Source organism: Vidua chalybeata, chromosome 9, assembly GCF_026979565.1.
Source record: "Vidua chalybeata isolate OUT-0048 chromosome 9, bVidCha1 merged haplotype, whole genome shotgun sequence".
Classification (NCBI taxonomy): domain Eukaryota; kingdom Metazoa; phylum Chordata; class Aves; order Passeriformes; family Viduidae; genus Vidua; species Vidua chalybeata.
This window is the reverse complement of record NC_071538.1, coordinates 7,114,098-7,135,270: the sequence shown is the minus strand read 5'-3', so window position 1 is coordinate 7,135,270 and position 21,173 is coordinate 7,114,098. Positions and strand designations below refer to the sequence as shown.

Genomic DNA, 21,173 nt, shown 5'->3' with positions numbered 1-21,173 from the left:
GACTCCAAACCTCCCTGGGCAGCCCCTGCCGATGTCTGATCACCCTTTGCACGAAGAAATTCTTCCTGATGTCCAACCCAAACCTCCCCTGGAACAACCTGAGGCTGTTTTCCTCTTGTCCTGTCCTGGCTCCACCCTCGTGTCAGGGAGTTGTAGAGAGCAATACAGTGGGAAGTAACAGCAGCCTAATAAAATGTGACTTTTTCCAGATACATCTCTAAACCACTGCTGTTAGATCACTCAAACCAGAGCACTGATAGTTTTAATCTTCCTTTGCTAAAAGAGATTTATGGCATGACACTTGTTCAGTGTTGGAGTTGCCATCCTGTATTGCCAAAAATCATTTACTTTTGCAATTACAAAGCACCGTGTCATTATCCTGACTGCCTACGGTCAGTAGAGTTTCTGCAGCAGTTTTTGGGTGGCAGTGTTTAACCCAGGTGTTGTGAGCAGATTGTGGGGTGGGTAATTAATTTAGATTATATAAATTACCCTGCAGATGGTAATCACAGTCTCCAGCCCTCCTCCCTTTGCTTCTGTGCTGAACTTCCTGTGCTACTCCTGGATCCTTCAGAGTGGGGATCCCCTCCTTAGAAAGAGCCCAATTGCTGAAGTTTGTTAAATGGTGCCCAGGTACAATTCAGGGTAGGAAATGTTGTGTGCTTCAGGTGAAGGATAAAAAAATGCCAGATCTTGGCATTGCACCTGGCACCAGCTCACACCACGGAATCACAGAGTCATTTAGGGTGAAAAAGCCCACCAAGATCATTGAGTCCAACTTTTAACCTAACCCTGCCAGGTCCCATCAGGAGATAGTTTAACTCCATTACAGACTAAACCTCAGACTTCTATTCGTATAAATGGTTTTTTCCATAAATCTTTATGTATCCTACAGTCAGAACTAGCAGTTCAAGGGGAAAGACAGCATTAAATATTAGCAAAACATGCTGTGGTTTTAAAATTCATTGATTTTTTACACAGCTGAATGAGGTGTAAAACTGGTTCTTCCTCTGCTCACAGGTTTCTTTTAGTGTCTCTTAAATGCAAGTAATCTAAATTGGTCTCCCAAAGAATATTGGATTGTGTAATTAGCCATATGCTTCTTGCATTGTTAGAAATGGAAGTGGAGTGTTTATCTCTGACATTGTTAAAGGAGGAGCTGCAGACCTAGATGGAAGATTAATTCAAGGAGATCAGATTTTGTCTGTAAATGGGGAGGATATGAGAAATGCCTCACAAGAGACTGTTGCCACTATACTTAAGGTGAGTACAGAATACATTTTGAGATATTGAATTGCAGTTACTGACACTCTGCAAGGTAATTATCCTGAAGTGCTATTTACCACACACAGGACAGCTCCAGCTGATTACCGAGACAAGAATTTCATCTGAAATAACTGGCAGGTTCATTTAAAGTCTGGGTATTTCTAGGAATTGGATGATAGGAAGCAGGAACACAGAGGCATATTTAGTATTTGGGCATTTATTTGAAAATGCAACTGTGTATCTCATGTGTTAGAAAAACACTTGGAAACAGGAGAGGCAACACAAACCAGAACTGAAATAAATCTTTGGCTTTGCTGTACTGACCTGCAGGGATAAAATGACAGCTTAAATCTGTTCCTGCACTGCTTCCCATCCTCCAGGAGTGATTTCACTCTGAAATTCTGGGAGAAGTTGCCTTTTTCCATGGCTGGTTGGGCTGGGGGAGAGGGCAGGGGTGGGATGGCCATCAGTGGATGCTGAAGACCCATTTCCATTCCAAACTGCATCTGCTCCCAGGGCTTTCCCCCTGCCATCCCCACCAGTGTTTCTGCACATGATTTCTTTCATCCTTCAGGGGAAAGACTAATTATTTCCTTGCTTTTTCCATTCAGGGTTGGTACCTTGCCAAAAGTTTACCTATTTAAGAATTGGGAACTGGTGGTGCGAGGGTATTTTGTTACGTTGGACCCATATGGGTTAAATTCACCCTTTTCTGCAGCATTTTGCCTCTGAAGGGTTTTTCAAATGTCTGCTAAAGAGTTTGGGGCTTTTTGTTTCTTTTTCCTGAGTAAGTTGGCCATCAGTTTGCAAGGGGGAGATTCATACTAAATTCAGCAACCAGGAGAAACCGTCAGGACAAGCCTAAATCCACTTTTTGTATTGTCTAAATACAAGTGTTTGTGTTTTGAGCATTCCTTGTGGCTTTCTTCACGGACTTGTGGTGCTGAATATAAACATATTTCTCTCCAGGAGAGCATGAAATATTATATGTCTGCTTAAATTGTACATTGTGGGTTGTTTTTGTTTTTTCCAAGTGTGCCCAAGGTCTGGTGCATCTTGAGCTTGGGAGATTGCGAGCTGGGTCATGGCTGTCATCACGGAAAACATCCCAAAACAGTCAGGTTAGTGACAAATTCCTCTGTTTAAACTGGAGCTGTGGAGGGCAGAGCATGGGGATGGTGCACAGATGTGCACATGAAGCTCATCCTTCCACAGACACTGCTGAGGGTGGGAAACAAAATATTTTATCCCCATAATTTTCTGTGCTGAACTGCAGCTGAAATGCTGATGGAGCTGAAGAGCTGGTTAATGTATTTATTGCTGAAGGACTGTCTTCCCAAGACACACCAAAAATCTGTAATATCTTTCTCAAGTGATGATGCCCAGAAATTTTGGGTTTGAAGACTTGAAAAAATTGTTTGAATGTATTTTCTGCAGCTGTTTTGTCCATCAAAACGAGCTAATGAAACCAAACTGTATCTCTGCCTATCTTCCAGCAGAACCACAGGAGAGCTGCTTTCCTCTCCAAGAAAACACAGAGCAATTTCCTGCTTCACTTGCTTTTTACCTGAAGCGAGGACAACAATTCATTTTTCAATCAGAGCAGGGCCTTTCCCCTCTCCCTGTGCCCCTCAATCTGCTCAGACACCAATTCTTGGTGTTAAACCTGGAGGATTGCAGGGGAGAGAAACAAGGCACAGTGACTTAGAAAACTTCTTCTTCATGGGTTTTCCTTCTGAGAATCGACTGCTTTGCCATTCTATTTAAGGTGCCAATGTCTCTAAAAGAGGGGATCACAGCAGGGTGAGGCTGTGGGGGGCTTTGGCCCCTTTCTGCCATGGGGAAGCTGCACATGAGGGGATTCAGCACTGCTAAAAGAAGGGTTTGTTTTTTGGAAACGGAGAGGAGGAGCCATAGGAGGCTTAGGGGAGATGTGAGTTAAAGCAGGAATGTTTTTAAGGAGGTCTGTGAGAGGCCTGTCCATGAACAGCCCCAGAAAGGTGCCAAAATTATCACAGCATGGTGTGATTTCCTCACTTCCTGAAGGCCAGCAGTGGCCCTGGCTGGCTGGAGGTGGTGAGGTGCCAGGAAGGGCTAAAGCCATGTGGGAACAGCTGGGCTTTAAAAATACTGGCTTTGGAGAAACATCTGCAGTGCATGCAGCAGGCAAGGACAAGTGAAGTAACAGAGGGAAATTGCACTGATTGCATTAAGTCAGCAGTCAGGTATTAGATTTTGTTTTGGCCATTGTATCAAAATAAAGCCTTAGCAAGAGCAATGTAATCAAAAAGTGACAGCTAAAAGTTACCCACCTGGTTTTACCATGTAAAGCTCAAGCTGAAAGGGAAGCAAAATGCCATAATATCTAACGTGGGTCTAGGTAAAAATTCAGATCCAATGACTTCATCTCCATTTTTTTGTAGCATAAGAGGCTTTTGCAGGAACCTGGTAAATCCTGCCCTTTTTTTAATACAAGAAATCCTAATCTCCTTGATGCAGAGTCGTTTGAGAGCCTTCATCTCCCTGCTCCGAAGTGACTTGGTGATTTTGAAAACAGAATAAATGTTTCTTACCAAAACCCTTCCAAGCATTATAAAAATCTTGGCAGATGATGCAGCAAACCAGCTTGAGTGATTTGCACAACTGCAAGCGCTGCTTTAGAAGGTGCTGGCCAAGAGCATCCAGACCTTTTGTCCTCACTTGGCTTTTTTCTGGGCCCACTGCATCCCTGGAGCAGTGGAAATGGAAACAGGGATTTCTTTCACATGCATTGCAAATGTTGTTAACTGGGCCATGAATTGGCACCCAGGGGTGGAAACTCTGCTGTGCCTGGTGTTTGTCACTGACAGCTGCACACTGGCCAGTGGGATAAATGTGTCAGGGCTTTTGAGCTGATGAGTTGGGGGGAGAAATCTCTGCTGTGTGTGCACAAGGATGGAGCAGATCTTTGTTTTGGACAAGGCAACCCAGTTGGAAAGGTCTGGCCCTCAGTGGAGCCTGTTCAGATGCACTTCCTAAATTGATGGTTGGGTTTCCTCGAGGGGCAGAGCCTGAAGATGATGCCTCAGGTTTTGGCTTTTATATTTTCACATTCTGAGCTGCTTTAGTGTGTGGGTCTGAGCTTCACATCAGGGGATGCTGAGCTCTCTGCACAGAGCAGGGACACAAAACAATTCCTGCTCCAGCTGGGCACCAAGGACAAATGACCCAAAGCTCAGGCCCAGGAGCACAAACAGCGTGGGCTGGAGAGAGAAAAACAAGCAGGATGGGAGTGCCTGGGCTAAAGCTGGAATGGGACAATGAACTGCAAGGTGCAAATGGAGCAGAGCTGATCCCAGTGAGAGCCCCCGGGAGCGCTCGTGCATTTTGGGACCATTTTGGTTCCTCTTGGCTGCAGCCCTGGCTGGGCTCTGGTGCTGCCCAAGGTGGATCCATGGAGGAGATCCTTTTCATAAATCCCTGCTTTATTCTGTGACTCTGCCCAGCCTCTGCTCTAGGGCAGCCTGCACAAGGCATCAAAGATAAAAGCCAGAAAAGGAGAGAGGGAAAAAGAGAGAAATGAAAAGGGCAGCAGGAGCAAACTTCTCCCTTTGGAGGCTCTCCTGTGTCAGCTCCCTTGTTCTTCTGGAAATGAGAGGAGGCTCTTGGGCAGATGGAAGGAGCAGGGGCAATTGCAGTGTCTTCAGCTAAAACAGCAAAGATTCCTGCCAGGTGACAGGATGGGTGTCCCTGTTATCCCCCCTTCATGTGAGAGAGCAGCTCTTTGTCCTCCTGGGTGCTCGTGCATGCAGGGGCATCACAGGGAAGGTGCTCATCAGTTCCCCTTCTCCTGAGGTGTGGAGACACCCTGGGAGCAGCTGAGAGGGGGGGAACACCTTCTAAAGCTGACCTGAGCAACCCATAAGTGTGGAATACAGTCTGTAGTACTGTGAGCAGCACCACAGGATCACTGAGGTTGGAAAACCCCTCCGAGTCCATCAAATCCAACCATTCCCCAGCACTGCCAAGCCCACCATTAACCCCTGTCCTTAGTGCCACGTCCACACATCTGTTAAATCCCTCCAGGGATGGTGACTTCACCTCCACGGGGAGATTTTGGTCGGTTTCCCCTCCCAGAGGGGTTTGCACTTGCGTGGCCAATGTGGCATTTCCAGTGTGGCTGGCACAGAGCACAGCTGCACCCATCTGCCACAAGGACTGGTTTAAAGTTCACTTTTGGGTTTGACTCACGGGGTTTTTTTTCTTTTCTTTTTTACCTCCAGGCGAGCCAGCAGAGTGTCCACAGCCACTTCCACCCCGCGCTCGCTCCCGTCCTCTCCACCCTGCAGAACTTTGTCAGCACAAAAAGATCCTCAGCAGACACATCCCAGAGGAACTCAGGTACAAACTGGGTGGCTGTCAGAACAGCTGAGTGTGATTTGCTTCATATCCAGGCTGCTTTAAAAGCCAAACTGAACACTCAAATCTGGCTTTCCTGCCCAGCCTCCCCGAAGACGCCCCACGGATGTTTTTAAGACCCGAACACTTCCCAGAAGATGACATTATTTCTTTGTCTGCTGGAGGAGTAATGGCCCCTCTGTTTTAAGAGCAGAATTCCTGTGCCCTGCTATTCCCCCATGCCCTTGTCAGAGGCTTAGCCCAGGCATGGTTCTCGCATTAGGAACAGTTTTCTCAGGGAATAAAGCTGCCACCACTTCATTTATATCTTTGTTGCTCTTGAGTGCATAAAGGGGTGTTCTGTAATGAGAAAGTCACAATGCCCAGTTTGCAATTTGCAGGTTTAGAGAGCGTTAAAAATCCACAACCTGCAGCAGCCTGGGGGGAGTGCCTCCAGGAATTGGGAATCTCTGCTCACATCTGACCATGGGCAGGAGGAGAAGACATTTCTTCTGCTGGTTTGCAGGCACTGCAGGAGTCTGGTGGCTTTTGGGCATCCTTCCTTGTGCTGTCTGGGCAGGCCCTGCAGCTCTGGGCATTTCCTGACCCTGATTTGGGGTCCCCAGGGCTGGGCTTCCCAGTGCCACAGACCTCAGCTGTCCTGGTCCTCCTGCCCAGGCACACCTGTGTGGATGTGGGGAGTGCTGGTTTTTGGGGGGTAAGAATCGTGGAATTTTGGAAGAGATTTACTCTGCCAGCCTTCTGCAAGGCTCTTAAAATAGTTTCATTAAAGCTGAAACAATTAGGGGTGGGTGTAGCAGAACTCAGGACCTGACTACACCATCAGCTTGCTGGGCTGAAAAAGTTGCAGTTTTGAACAATGCCTCTGAAGTCTCTCTGTGCCTTTTTCCTTTACTTTCCATTCTCCTTTCCTCTCTTCCCTTCCCCCTTTCCCACTTTCCCCCATCTCTTTTCCTTGTTCCTTTTTTTCCTCTTCCCCTTTTCCTTTCCCATTCACCTTTATTTCCTTCCCCTCATTCTTATTCCCTTCCCCTTTTCTTTCCCCTTTTCCTTCCCCTTTTCCTTCCCTTTTCCCTCCCCTTTCCCAGTATTTTGAGTACTTTTCCACACCCTATGACAGGATACACACCAGCCTGACTTCCTGCCTGTCCATTATTTACCAACACAGCACAAACAGGAAGAGGAGATCCCTGGAACTTGCACCATTCCCAGAGCCCTTTGTGCAAGGACGCTGTGATTTAGGGATAATAAGCCAATCTTTAATTGAGTGGAGGCACAACAGGGCTGTTCTCCAGGCTGGCAGAGTGCTGCTGCTCCACAGATTGTGGCTGGGATACAATGGGAGTCATGGTGACACCGGAGCCGCAGGGATTACACCGTATTCATCCTTCCTCCTCCTCCTCCTCCTCACATGAGCAGCACTGCCTGCCTTGGCACAGGAAGGCTCCACTCCTGCCTGGTGATAACTCTGCCTAGGCAGCAAGGGACTGTTGTCACCTGACAGTGTTATCTCTTAATTATATTATCTCTTAATTACAGAAGCTAATTGTTTGTTTCTTTATTAGTAGGAGCCGATATGGGCCCGAGGACTGTGGAGATAACAAGGGTCAGTGAGTTGTTTTCTACCCATTCATAAAGCCCACTCCTTCCACTGAAGTTGTTCATCTTTGCAGCATTTCTCACAAGTCAAGCTGCATGATTTGTGTTTGCACTCGGGTGTTGGATGTGTGCCTGTGCTTTGGGTGAGGAGATGTGTGTGTCAAACCCATTTTCTCCCTGTGGCGCCAATCAAAGCAGTCAGTTATTGCCATACCCTGAACTCTGCCAGTTGCCCCTGCTGCAGATGTTTGGTTTTGCTGTGTTCCAGGGCCCAAATGATGCCCTGGGTGTCAGCATAGCAGGAGGGAAGGGCAGTCCCTTGGGAGACATTCCCATCTTCATTGCCATGATCCAGGCCAGCGGAGTGGCTGCTCGGACACAAAGGCTCAGAGTGAGTACAGGGGCCCTCAATATTTCCTGTTTCATCTCCCACGTGTCCCTTGAAGCCTCAAACACTTCTGCATCTGCTGTCCCTGATAATCTCTCACAGACTGCTCTGCCTCTATTTATATAAATTCAAAACAACAAAAAAAACCCACCCCAAAAAAACCCAAATCTTCCTTTCTCTTCCCATCTTGGCAATTGCTGCCCATATTGAAAAAGTGATGTAAAGAGAAAGAACTTAAATGCATTTGCAGTGGTCGTGTGGTGTCTGTGTTCATCCAGACCCAGGCAGGGCAGCAAGAAACCCTCTGGAAACCACAGATATTTTGGGAACTCTGGACTGGGCATCATTTAGAGCTCCAACCAGGTAGAAACCAGATCAGAAGTGAGAGTTGTTTGATCTTATGGCCCCTGTAAATAAACAGCAAAATAAGGCACTTGTGTCAGACCCACAGCACATGTGGGTTTCCAGGCTTGGCCATGGTGAACACTTCCAGTTTTGGAGAGAGTTTCAAGGAATCATGAGGATTGAAAAGAATTTATTATGCAGATCCACGTGCTTTGGCCCATGAGATTCCTTAGGACATGCTGCTACACTCATGCCTTGTCTCTAATGGAATTAAACAATGGCAGGGTCGAGATCATTTTTGTGTGTAGGAAGAAGAAATCATCCAGGTTAATTGGATTAATATCAGAAGTTCCTTCTCTCCTGTACAACATCCAGCATGTGCTTACACGGTCTGGAAGAATATGAACTTGTCTGCACATTCAGACACAAATGAATCCTTTCTGGATGGGAGGACAGCAGTGAAAAATCTCCCTCCCTCTCTGCTTGCAAATAGAAAGAGTAAAATACAACCCATCTTTGTTTCTCTGATCATATTGTTAATGTTAAAAAAAGAGTGGGAAATGATCACTGGCAGTGCAGAATCCTCACAAAAGGAATCCCGCAAAAGAGAAGCATGACTGTGCAGTGCCAAGTTCACGAGGAATTTTAAGCATTCTTAATTTTAATTTTCCCTAATGCTGGTAATTTTCCATTACTGTTGTACTTTCAGGTTGGAGATCGGATTGTCAGCATTAATGGGCAACCCTTGGATGGGCTGTCTCATGCAGATGCAGTTAATCTACTAAAGAATGCTTATGGGAGCATTATCCTGCAGGTATGGTGATAAATTGAACATGCAGCTGCAGCAGGGTAGATAAATGGCATTCAAGAAGGGGAAAAAAAAAAAAACCTGAGCATCCCTGGCATAAGGCATCACAGAATTGCAGGGTGCTTTGCTGGTGGGAATTACACAGAAGGAGAGCAAGAAATCATTTCCATTCAAAAATTCTTTATTGCCATTGACATGGGCGGTGAGCGTGGTTTTATAAAAGCATAACAAAGGGAACAAAATCACTTGTTGCCACACGTGATAAATCAACAAGCTTCCAAGTTGTGGGTTTTTTTTTTTTTTTTGTAATTGGAAGTTAACTAGGAACAAGAAAATGTGCTAGTGATGTAATGAGACACGGACCCACAGGGTGGTTTCCTTGTCCTTGAAAGAACTTCTAGCAGAATGCAGGAAAAATGATGGCATCATCACTAAGACAGTGCTGCCTGGAACTGATTATTCATCAGGTAAAGGATAAAAACAGTGAAGAGAGAAAACAGTGCTGTCACTGCTGTGTTTCTCTGGTAGCTAAAAGGGACATCTTCTGCCACATTGCTTCTAATTGCTGCCTGCCACTGTGTTGGTGCATAGTTTATTTTTATGTTTACACAGAGAAATGGAGAAAATACTTGCCAGTTGGAATTCAAAATTCTACTCGTTTGCAGAATTATTGCAACAATTGGAAAACAAGCTGAAGGCACCACTAAAATCTACTCTTAACTCTCTTTATCATCACAGCATTTTGGATTGGAACTCATCCTGAGGGATTTTTGCAAGCTTCTTGCTTGTATTATGACACAAATGTGACTATAAAAAACGGGGAGGGTGGGGGGAAGAAAAAAGAGGCAATGAAATGATAATAAACTTAGTTTGAGACTTGCTCATTCTTTGCTTTGTCTATCCATGAACTGCTGACCCAGTAAGTGATGAGCCAGTTCCAGAGCAGATGGTGTTTTGTGTAGTTCCATTGAAGTCAGAGGAAACACACAGATTTACACCAGCTGAGGATTCTCTGTTAAATTATAGTTATCATATTGTTACTAACGTTGAGTAATTTCACTTTTCGTGTCAACAGTGTTCCCTGAATAGAAAATGAAAGCTTGCTGCAGAACCCAAAATTGCTCATCTTGAAAGCTGTAATACAGCTCAGTATTGCACCTCTTGATGGATTTAAAAATATTCCTGATGGGGCACTCTGGCACTGGGTCGCTCACACAAACAAAGAGGTTCTTCTAGAAATGCCACTGGGTTAAAGAGCTGCTTCTGGAAGTGCCTTTGGGTTTGTCAGTTGGCTGTTTTTCTCCTTCTGAGCATTCTGTCTCAATAAAATGAGCTTGATGCTGTTTACAGATGATAGAGGTTTATTGGGATAGAATAGAGTCTGTTTTCCTCTATCAAAAATCTGCTCTAGGAAGGTGGGGTGCTGTATTTTAACACCTGGAGTGGTGTCAAAGCGTGGTGATGGTTCCCTTCCCCACCAACCACAGGTACCTCTCCACCACCAAACTGCCCTTTTTTTTTTTTTACCAAAACAATCCAAAAGGAGCAGCCCTATCGCTGTGATCATCGTGACTGATGTGCCATTAGGTAATTCTGTTTATTATCAGGGTAGCCCACTTCGTGGCAAACTGCTCTGAAAGGTCAGATAATTGTGTTCAGTGGGGTGGAAAGGCTTATTATGGGAACGTCCTGGGAAGGAGTTTGCAAATGCTGTTTGCAAATGGGAGATTAAGGTCTCAGGGGAACAATCATCCCTCTCAGCTGTTTTGATGCCTTGCTTTAATTTAATTTCTTTTCTGCAGGTGTAGTAATGAGATAAGGGGGAGCTTTTTTACAAGGTTGTTGAACTCTGATACGTTCTTGCTGCCAGCTGAAGATTTTTGAATATAGAGTTGGTTTTACTCTCGTTTTATCGAACAACAACAAAAAAAAAACCATGACAAATCCTGGCTGGAATTCCTTACTCTGATGCCACAGGAAGGGAACCTTGGTGGGGTCTCTGCTGGCTGAGCCAGGTGCTGTTCTCATCTGCTGGACCCCCTTCCTTCGGGGCATCCTGGAACCCGAGTCCTGGGGTGCAAAATTTGTATGGAAACCTCCTGGCTCCATCACCCTCTTGGCTCCAGATGACTGGGGAAGAGGGAAATATTGCTGTGGAAGAATTGCGAGCACTCATTTAAAACGGATTTATAGAACAAATTTCTTTCTTCGAAAAGGGAAGTTTTCCTTAAAGCCAAGTTCACAGCAACGAGTGGAAGAAGTACCTGCTCACTTTGATAAAATAAGGCCATAGCTAGAGGAAATATTGGAATTGTGCTTCCTGGCTGTTTTTCACTGTGTCTGAGCTGAACTCCTATGCTGCAGTAAATGTCAAGCAGAGAAGAATATCTCCTCAGAGGGAGATGGAGTTAGGGGATAACCACAGCGTGTGCTTGTTGGGAAATTGATGTCCTTTCAGCTGTAAATACTTCAGACCACTTCATGGTGGTTTCTTTGAAAATATTCCAGAAAAAAAAAAGAGGGAATAAAAAATCAGCATCAATGAATGAAAAATAAAGTTAATTCCAGGGCCCTCACTAATCTCACAGAAGGAATTCCTTCCCAGTATCCCATCTCTCCCTGCCCTCTGGCAGTGGAAGCCATTCCCTGTGTCCTGTCCCTCCATCCCTTGTCCCAAGTCCCTCTCCAGCTCTCCTGGAGTCCATTTGGACACTGGAAGGGGCTCTGAGCTCTCCCTGGAGTCTCCTCTTCTCCAGGTGAGCCCCTCCAGCTCTCCCAGCCTAGAGAAAGAAACCTTTCCAGAGAAACCTTTTCCATAGAAAGGTGCTCCAGCCCTCAGAGCATCATTCAGGCTGTTTTCAGAATAATAGAGGACCCAGAACTGGGAAGTTGAACCAGTTTGTTTTCATGCTAAGAATTCAGAGAAGTCAAAACCAAGGATTAATTTGTTCCCTGCTCATCAAGCAAACCAGTCTGAGGCATTTCAGGGTTTCTGCCCAATAGTCCATTGGATCTTGGTGTTCTCTTAAAGGTTATGGTGGTTTCTTTCAAGACCAATCCTGGAGCCCTTGTGTTGGCTCTCTTTCCTTGGAAAAGCAACCTTTTTCTGTGGATTACCCAGAAAGACTCTTCCCCTTTGCTCAGAGCCCAAGTGATGGTCTTGTGAGGGCAAGAGAAAGCTTCAGAGCAAAATCTGCATTGAACCCCCAGAAAGGTGTCTGCTCTTAACCTGAAAGTGGGGAACGAGTGGAGATTCAAGAGGGTGGGACTTGGCTTTAAAGCCTGCTTGGGGAAAAAAGCCAACAGCTGATTTTCCAAACTGTATTTCCTTGCATGCCTGTTGCCCAGGTGGTGGCTGACACCAACATCAGTGCCATTGCCAGCCAGCTGGAGAGCATGTCCACAGGCTGCAGCCTGAACCTGCCCTCCGAGCATCCCGCCGAGGATCCTGAGTAAGTTCCTGCTCTCCTGCAGAGCTGGGGTGCATTTCTGGGCTCAGGAAAGGGTGCAAGGAGGTCCCTCCCACTGCTTCTCTCTCTACTTTTCCATCACCTTTAAAACGAAAGCTCCGTGACCTTCCCCAGGCTGATGGTGGGCTTGTGTCTGTCTTCGCCTGCTGACAGAAATTGCTTGAGTAAATAAGCACAAAATGTGTTTCAAATCACTGTTTCTGGGTGCTTTTTAAGGAAAAAAAGTATCCCTTTTCTTCCTTAATGTTGTCTGACGTGGTGTTTCTGTCCTTGTCCATTGGCTTCCTTGTCTGGAAGGAGTTCTGATCATCGCAATTTGAAATAATTTGCTATTGGCAGACTGATGCCAGAGGTGTTAAAAACACCTTCCAAAAAATGTCCCAGGACTTCGTCTTTTCAATCTTTATGGCTTTATGAGTCAAAAAAAAAAATCCAGTTAAAATCATTCCTGCTTGCAGCACTTGTGTGTGTGGTGATGGAAGTTGGAGGTCCAACCCTGCCATGCATCATTCTCCATCATGTGATTTTCACATTGTAGCATCCCAGTTACCCTTTTGAAATTAATTTATTCTCCATTTCAGCTCATCATTTTTATTATGTTCTTCATTTTTATTCTGTGGTTCATTCTATTTATTTTAAGAAGTTGCTGCCCTACCTCAGGAGGGTTGAGTGTAAAAGTTGAGCTATTTGTGCTGCATTCTGTGGTCTTAAAATGTGAGATACTGGTTTTATTGCTGCTCCCAAAGGAGAACTGCTTGCTTTACAAAAGGATTTGTATTTTTTTTTCCATATCAAAGCAGCAGGGAAATTTGGATGTGAAAATATGAAGCAGAATTAGGTATGTCCTAAAAAATGCATAGATGTTACTCGGCTTGGGCTGCACCTTTAGATAGGTGGAAGATGCCAAATTGTTTTCACAGAATCATGGAATAGTTTAGGCTGGAAAAGCCCTCTCAGATCATCGAGTCCAACTGCCAAGGCCACCACTGACCCATGTCCCCAAGTGCCACATCCACACAGGGCTGGGGACTCCACCACTGCCCTGGGCAGCTGTGCCAACACCTGACCACCTTCTGTCCCCAGCAGTTCTTTCTACACATGTAGAAATTACTAATTTCAAATTTGAGATGGATAAATTCATATGAGTGGTCTAAATTCCACAAAAAAAAAGAAAAAAATCTTCCTTTGCTCAGTGTAGGCAGAAAAAAACCCTGAAGAGTTCAGGTTCCAACTAATGAGCTCTGGAGTTATGAGCACAGGCATGTGGGTATAACACAATACTTAAAAATAATTTTTTTTCCACTTGAGGAGCTGGAGCACACAGAGAAGCCTTTGAACTCTGGGCTTTGCAGGAATGTTCCAGTGCAAGGGTCATGGTTTGTGACTGTGTGAAAAATCATGATAGATAAATGTCTGTGTGAGTGTTCCTTCTGCACAAAGTCCCCAGAGACAGACATTGCTTATCTAAGTGATATTTATTGTGTTTTCAGAGCACCTCAACCTAAGATTATTACTTTGGAGAAAGGCTCTGATGGACTGGGATTTAGTATTGTAGGGGGGTATGGAAGTCCCCATGGAGACCTGCCCATTTATGTCAAGACTATATTTGCCAAGGTATCTTTTATTTTTCGCTTTCTCCCCCTTTTTTTTCTGTATTATCTTTAAAAATAAACCTAAGATTGGGCTTGGTTAATATATTATGTAGCAGAAAGCAAAATGTAATGTCTGAGTAGGTTGCTGTGAGTTAGTGGACCCAGAACTCATAGCTGGCTTCTCAGTTTATATTTCATATTACTGATGCCTGAAACAAGACACTTTGTCTCAGCAAAATCACTCTGTGTACTTGGGAAACTTGGGTTTGTACATTAAAATATTTATAAGGCAGTTTTCTATCTGTAAATCTCCAATAGAAAACTGCCTTATCTCCAAGAGATTTACAGGAGGTATTGAAGGCATCTTTTTCTCCCACTCTGCAGGAGTGAGGAAATTGCAGAGATGCTGTATCCTGATGAAAAACCAGGAATTAGCCCATCTCTGGTCCCAGCCCTGAGTGTCTGGGGGGATTGGGGGTCCCTGCCAGGTACAGAGAGCTCCAGCCTGTGAGGCTGGGGAAGAGTCCTAATACAGCAAATTACAGGAGGGAGATATGCCCCTTTTCCCACCCATCCCCAAAAATGAGCCAGCAAGACGTGTCAGGCATGGCCACATGAGGGGAGTTGTGGAAATGGAAGGGGAGGGAAAAAAAACAGTGGGAATTAGGGATACTTTCCATGAAATAATTGTGAAGTCTGTCACATGCAGCTGCTTGCCTTGTGCCCTGTGTCACTTGTGGCAGGGTGGGTGATGTAGCTGAGAACACTTTGTCTGAAGGTAAAGGAGGAGCCATATCTCCTGCTGTGGCTATTCTGCTGGGGCTCAAACCACAAGCATCTGGTATTTTTACAATTTGAAATTACTAAAATATTGTGCCTTTTAAGTGGTGCTTAGGGTTACAAGTTTCTAGATGTGAGCATGACTGAGAAATCCTAAATGGAACCTGAAGTTCCTGCAGTCACTGGTGGGGCAGAAAGAGACACTGTGAGCCAACCTCTGGGCAGGCAGGGCTTGGGATTTAGGTAACAGAACTTCCCTGACACATCTGGAGGAGAGGAGTCATTTCTAAAGCTCTCGGGAAGCTTTCAGAACTGTCACAGAACTTTTTAGGCTGGAAAAACCCTCTGAGATCACCGAGTCCAGCCATGCCCCCAGCACTGCCAACCAATGTCCCCAAGTGCCACATCTACATGGCTTTTAAATCCCTCCAAGGATGGGGACTCCACTGGGCAGTCTGCTCCAATGCTTGGCATCTTTTGGTGAACAAAATTATCCTGATGTTCAACCTAAACAACCCGAGGCCATTTCTTCATCTCTGCCTGGGGCTGGGGGCAGTGCCCAGGTTGGTTCCCTTTCCCTCCCCACTTCCTCAGCTCTTTCTCAGCCGTGAGGCATGGAGTACATTTAAATGCTGCTGTAACAAGCCTCTCCACGAGCATAAAATCCAGAACCAGTCTCTACCCAGGCCTTTTAGCAGGGAAGAGCCAACTCTGTCTTCCTGGGCATGTACCCTGGCAGGGTGGGGAGCGACGGGCGGCGGCGCTCAGGGGGAGCTCAGCGCTGCCATTTCTCCTGGCCACGAGGGATTCCCAGAGCTCCATCCCTCATTCCAGGCAGCATTCCGGGCTGCAGGAGCCTGGGGGTGCCCCGCTGAGCCCCGGTTTGCCGTTGCAGGGCGCGGCGGCCGACGACGGACGGCTGAAGCGCGGGGACCAGATCGTGGCCGTCAACGGGGAGGCCCTGGAAGGCGTCACCCACGATCAGGCCGTGGCCATCCTGAAGCGCCAGAGGGGGACGGTGACCCTGACAGTGCTGTCCTGAGACCAACTGAGTTATTTTAGGCCATCAGTAGAGCTGTCAAACACTGCCCAGCCCCCAGCAGGGCCTGGATCGGCGTTCCCGCCGCCGCCGGGCGCGGCAGCGCGCATCTCCAGCTTCATTCAGCCTCCCACGTTTTCTCAGCCTTTCTCCCCGCCCTCCACGACTTCTGGTGGCTTCGGAGGTTCCTCTGGACAAGTTTTAATTAAGGGACTTCAAAGGACAAGACTCGCTGTGCTTTATTTAACGCGTCGAGTTGTCCCCGCTGGTCTGAACCCCGGTTGCGACTGCTGAACCTGGAATCAGTTCGCACACAAAAGAGAATTCAGATCATCAGCTGATCTCATCTGAGGAGCAGAAATAAATGCCGAGTGACTTGTCATCTCACTCATGATTTACTTATGCTAATTGTTCTTTCAAGTATGCCAGAAAACATTAGCAATGTAATTAAATTACCACTGTTCCAAATGATGAAATATCAAATTCTCCTCTGGGAAATTATTTGTGCTCGGCACAGTAAGTCTGATAGTCAAATGTGAACTTCTCATGTTTATCTCTTTGGGTAGGTCTGTGGAAGTTAGTCAGAGGTAATTACTGTGATGTGTCAATTTGCAGCCTTTAGCATGAAAAATAAACGAGGGGAGAGGGAAATTTATTTTTTTAGGCTTTTAAAATGTTTGAGCCTTTTCAGATATTTAGGCAGCATGAACAACAACAGCGTAGCTCATTCTATTCTAATTATATTTTTTAAGAAGAAATGTGCTGATCTATGCTAGGCATGTCGCATACAAAGGCAGTTGTTGTCGTGCCAAGCTGCAGCATAATTGTTCATCCTGAAACTTTAATGAAGACAAAAAGTTTGCTTTGGGAATGTGATCCTGTAATTCTAGGAATGATGGTGAGCAGTCCCTCCGGCTCGATGGAGTTCATCCTAAGCACCAAACTGATGTACATTTCCAAGAGTCTGCCCAAGATCAGGTCGTGCAGGAAGAGGCTTTCATGGATCATGGAGGATGCTCCTCTCTTGGGGCTGCCAGAGTCAATTTTGGGTAACACCAGGCACTACCAGGCAGTGCTGGGATCATCTCCCACAGCCAGGTGCAGCAGTCTGGGATGAGGTTCCTCAACCCCCTCCAGCTCAGTTGAATCCCCCAGCCAGTTTTTTGGGGTCTGAAGCCCACAAGGAGCCTTCCCAAGGCTCTGGGCCAGTCCCACTCTGGAAGTGGGGTGCAGGAACGTTCAGCCAAAACTTCCCAACTGCATTCCCTGTCCCAGCCATCAAGCAGTGATTACGTGAGTGTGGCCTTGGTGATTTAGCAGACGAATTTGGCAGATTCCTGGCAGTGCAAGGCATTGGGGGTTAATCTTTCTATCCAGAGGAGCAGGAGGGGGTTTGAAGGAAGCAGCCCAGTCTGATTTGGAACTATTTGGCATAATTTGTAATGCTGATGTAGCCGGGAGAAATGAAATGGGGGGCGGGGTCAGAATTGGCTGCTCATTTTGTGTGAAAAATTCCAGGAATTAAATGGAAAGAAGGTTGAAAATCTGCAGTATAATAACTGAGCAGTGCAGGGAGATGTTAAAGGTACAGCTGTTCTGTGTCATTTAGTGGAATTTTTTCCCATTTTACATACAGGAACCAGTCCTGAAGCAAGGTGAACTACATTGAGAGAGGAATGCTGTGATAAGTTCTCATGGAAAAGGGTTTTCCTTATTTCCTTGGAAAGTTTTCCATAACTTTAGGTAATCACAAAGTGCATTTAGCCTGCTGGAACCATTGGTGGGTATTCCCTTAATAGTGCCTGGAAGAGACTTCTCATTTTCAGTGGATTCCCAGTGTCCTGTTTGATTTGCCAAGTGAGGTGTGAGTGGAATCCTGATGGCAGACGCACAGGAATATCTCCAGATGTAAAACAAAAACTGGAGAATTCCTAACAAACTGCTTTGGTTGCACAAGTATCTGAGGCATGCAGGAGTTCATGGTGAGGTGTGAGGAGGTACCCTCAGCAGCAGTGTGTGGAATTTATCAACCAAAGGGAATGATTCTTCCGTCCTGTGTTCTTAATAGCCATTGCATTCTGACCCTGAGATGTTGCCACATTTAATCAATGAAGTTGTACACGGCTATTTATTAGCCTGTGATGCACACGCAGTTCATAGACATAAATAATAGAATTTATGGGCTGAGACATTTTGCACTTCTCGTTGCTCAGAAGGAGAGAGAACATTTTCTGCTTCTTGTAATTTGCACTTTGTGTGTTCGAATATATTACTGCCAAAAAAAAAAAAAAAATTATATTGCAACTAATTGATAAACCAGTGACCACGCTCCACGTGCAGGGCCAAGGCAGAGAATTCAGTTTGCATCACGCTTGTCTGGGTGGGGGTGTTCTGGTTTGTTTAAAACTTTATTTCTGCGCAAGGGAAGAAGCAATTAAACCTCCTGATTGTATGTTTACGTAGATCAGTAAAATGAGACGTTTTATGACTTCAAAGGTTCTAAATAAAGCTCGGTTGCATAAGTAGTTGTGCATTTGTTTTATTCTGTATTTTAATTTAAGTCAGTGTTGAAAGCTGATGCCTGAGGTGTTGCCCTGATATCCAGTTTGAACCACCTCTGGCAAAACTTTTCCTCTGTTTCCTCTTGTCCTAAGGGTTCTCCTGCCTTGGTTTGAGGACTCGGGGGGCAGAGCCTTTACTTTAGAAGGGCCATGTGCTGTTCACAGTCCTTCCATCAGCTTCCTCACCTGGAGAGACATGGAATAACCTGCTCTGGGCAGTGGCAGCACCAGGAGCCATCTCAGGGCTCTTGGCATTTCTTGGCCAACTCATAACCAGGTTATGATGTGGTTGGCTGGGCTGGTGGGGCCAGCAGGTCAGCCTGGAGGGGTGAGGGGCTCTACCTCATTGTCCTGCTGATGAGGAATCATTGTAATGCCTCTAAATTCCCTGTAATTAATCCTATGGCAATTACCACCCTGGAAGTGTGACATCCATAGAGCCTGTGGGGGTAAAGTGATTATGCCAGGGTGGAGCAGTTAATGTCCCTCTGCCTGAAAGCACTGGAGTGAATTAATTTAGTGTCACACGTGTATAAAACATCCATTTTTACAGTTGTGCTGAGCGTGGATGCATAATTCCATTATCATCTTTCCCCACAGGGTCACATGTCTGGATATCTGGTTTGATGTCCTGGTTAAACACTGCCACGGTCATTGTTACCCTTCTTAGTGGGGTTTGTTCCCCAAAATGCTCCTTCCTGTGGTAGCTGCACCTCCTAGGATGGCAGCAAATCAGAGGGACCTGTGTTCTGCAGCATCCCAAATGGAAAAGGAACAAGGGTCACCCTGACTTTGCTTTTAGCCTTTTCCAGGTGGGCTCTGAGGGCTCTGCTGCCTTCCCAAGGCTGGTGGGGGTGAAGCAGAGTTTACTCCCAATTCCTGCACAAAAAGGGAAAATATGCAGTGGTAGCATAAACTCCTTATTCCCTCTTTATTTAGGATCCCAGAATGGTTTGGGTTGGGACTGACCTTAAAGCTCATCCCATTGCACCCCCTGCCACAGACAGGGACACCTTCCACTTCCCCAGGTTGCTCCAAGCCTGACCCAACCTAAGGGATTCCTGAGCAGTTAAAGAGCTCAGGAGGGATGTTTTCCAGGGCAGATGTTTCCACATAAAGGTTTATAATCTCATTTAGAGAAGGATATGAGAAAAACAGGGTCAAGATTCCTGGTTCTGGGGCTGCAAGGTAAGCACTGGAGCAGGGCTGGGTGCTGGCACATCCTCGGGGAGCCACTCCAGAGCCCAGGCAGGGAAAGCTGCCCAGGCCCCAGCAGGGCTCTGAGCGTTGTGCTCTGCGTGCTTTTTCTGCTGAAATGGCACTAGATGGAGCAGTTGACAAAATATTGCATTTCTGCAGCCTTCTTGCAGGGCTGGAGGCCCAGCCAGAGGAGCTGCCCCCGCCAGGGACGCTCTGAGGATTTCTCAGCCCAGGAAGGACAAACCCCCAAACTGTGAGCTGGCCCTTTCCCTATGAGCAGGGGGTTGCTGCAAAGAGGACACACCTGGGTGCAGTGACAGGAGGTTTCTAGGAAAGGGAATCAGGGCCCATCTCACTCCTGCTGATAACTGCCTTCCATCCTGAAAAAAACAGGGCAGGTTGGCCCTTCCACACCAAGCTGTGGGGACAGAACAGGGGCCAGCTTGGCCCACAGACCCCAAAGCAGAGGAGCAGTCAGAGCACTGCCCCTGCAGAAAGAAATCTGCCTTTGCTGCTGGGACTTTTGTTTCCTCTAAGAACATTACATTCTGCTGAGAGCTGCTGCACTGACACTGTCCAAGCTGCTGATGGGCAGGTTCTGGCCGATAATCATCTCAAGAGATGTTTTCCTTTGGATGGATCCTGGAATGGTTTGGGCTGGAAGGGACCTTGGAAGATCATCCAGCTCCATCCCCCTGCCATGGGCAGGGACACTTTCTACTATCCCAGGTTGTTCCAGCCTGGCCTGGGACACTTCCAGGGATCAGCTTCTCTGGGCACCCTGTGCCAGGGCCTGCCCACCCTCAGAGAATTTATCCCTGACCTCTGATCTGTCCCTGCCCTCTGGCAGTGGGAAGCCATTCCCTGTGTCCTGTCCCTTGTCCCCAGTCCCTCTCCAGCTCTCCTGGAGCCCCTTTAGGCACTGCAAGGAGCTCTGAGCTCTCCCTGAAGCCTTCTCTTCTCCATCCCCAGCTCTCTCACCCTGTCAAGGCTGAGCAAAGTGGTTTTGCCTGACCACTGAGGTGCTTCAGATGAGACCCTCAGAGTCCCCTCTCCTCTCCGTGCAGCAAAAGAAAGGGACACACTGGAAATGCCCATAAGGAGAGTGGAAAAATCGTGTTCAGCCGAGCTCCTCGTCATTCTTTCCCCTCATAGCTGATGGGCTGCTGGATGCTGAGCCTGTGAAGATCATTAGATTAATTCCTTTCCTTGCTGTGACTTAATTGTCTCCATTTGTCCTGCGCAGTGCTCGCACTGGGGGTGTGTTCCTCCTTGCCTATATTTAGTTTGATCTCTACAGTGATATTGGAATATATAAATTAAGGCTGGCTCTGGCTCTTTGTGGCACTGAGATCCCACAGATGATTTTTTTTTTGTGCAGCCTGGTACTTTGACAGCAGGAATTTTGGGCACTGGGAGATGCCAGGGGCAGCATCGACCCATCCCTGATCCCTCAGGGTCCACAGGAGCAGAGGAGCTGCTCCTCCCTGGGGAGATGGTTTGAAGGGCAAAGAGGAATTATGAGGCACAGGGATGAAAATCAACATCCTGGGGATGCAGTTAACCAGCCTGGGCTGCAGGGATGGGAACAGGAGGGAAAGGGGCATTGGAGGGGGCAGGGAAAGGCAGAAAACTCTGTGGTGCCTCCCTGCAGAGCTGCAGCACAGCCCAAAATGAAGTTCCCTGTCCCCAAAGCAGGGGGAGGCAGGCACTTCCCAAAGCCAACC

General features: G+C 46.6%; 1 protein-coding gene across 2 annotated transcripts in view; it reads left to right on the top strand.

The window, feature by feature from the left end:
• Positions 1–18,210, top strand: part of PATJ (PATJ crumbs cell polarity complex component) — a 134,339-nt gene extending 116,129 nt beyond the window's left edge. For both annotated transcript variants that reach the window (XM_053950420.1, XM_053950421.1), the window contains exons 35-43: positions 1,116–1,263; positions 2,301–2,387; positions 5,529–5,646; positions 7,230–7,270; positions 7,532–7,654; positions 8,706–8,810; positions 12,153–12,256; positions 13,765–13,888; positions 15,542–18,210. In XM_053950420.1, the coding sequence (XP_053806395.1) occupies positions 1,116–1,263; positions 2,301–2,387; positions 5,529–5,646; positions 7,230–7,270; positions 7,532–7,654; positions 8,706–8,810; positions 12,153–12,256; positions 13,765–13,888; positions 15,542–15,688 (997 nt within the window). In that variant the 3' untranslated portion in view covers positions 15,689–18,210. The remainder of the gene's footprint in view (positions 1–1,115; positions 1,264–2,300; positions 2,388–5,528; positions 5,647–7,229; positions 7,271–7,531; positions 7,655–8,705; positions 8,811–12,152; positions 12,257–13,764; positions 13,889–15,541) is intronic.
• The last annotated feature ends 2,963 nt before the right edge of the window (positions 18,211–21,173 follow it).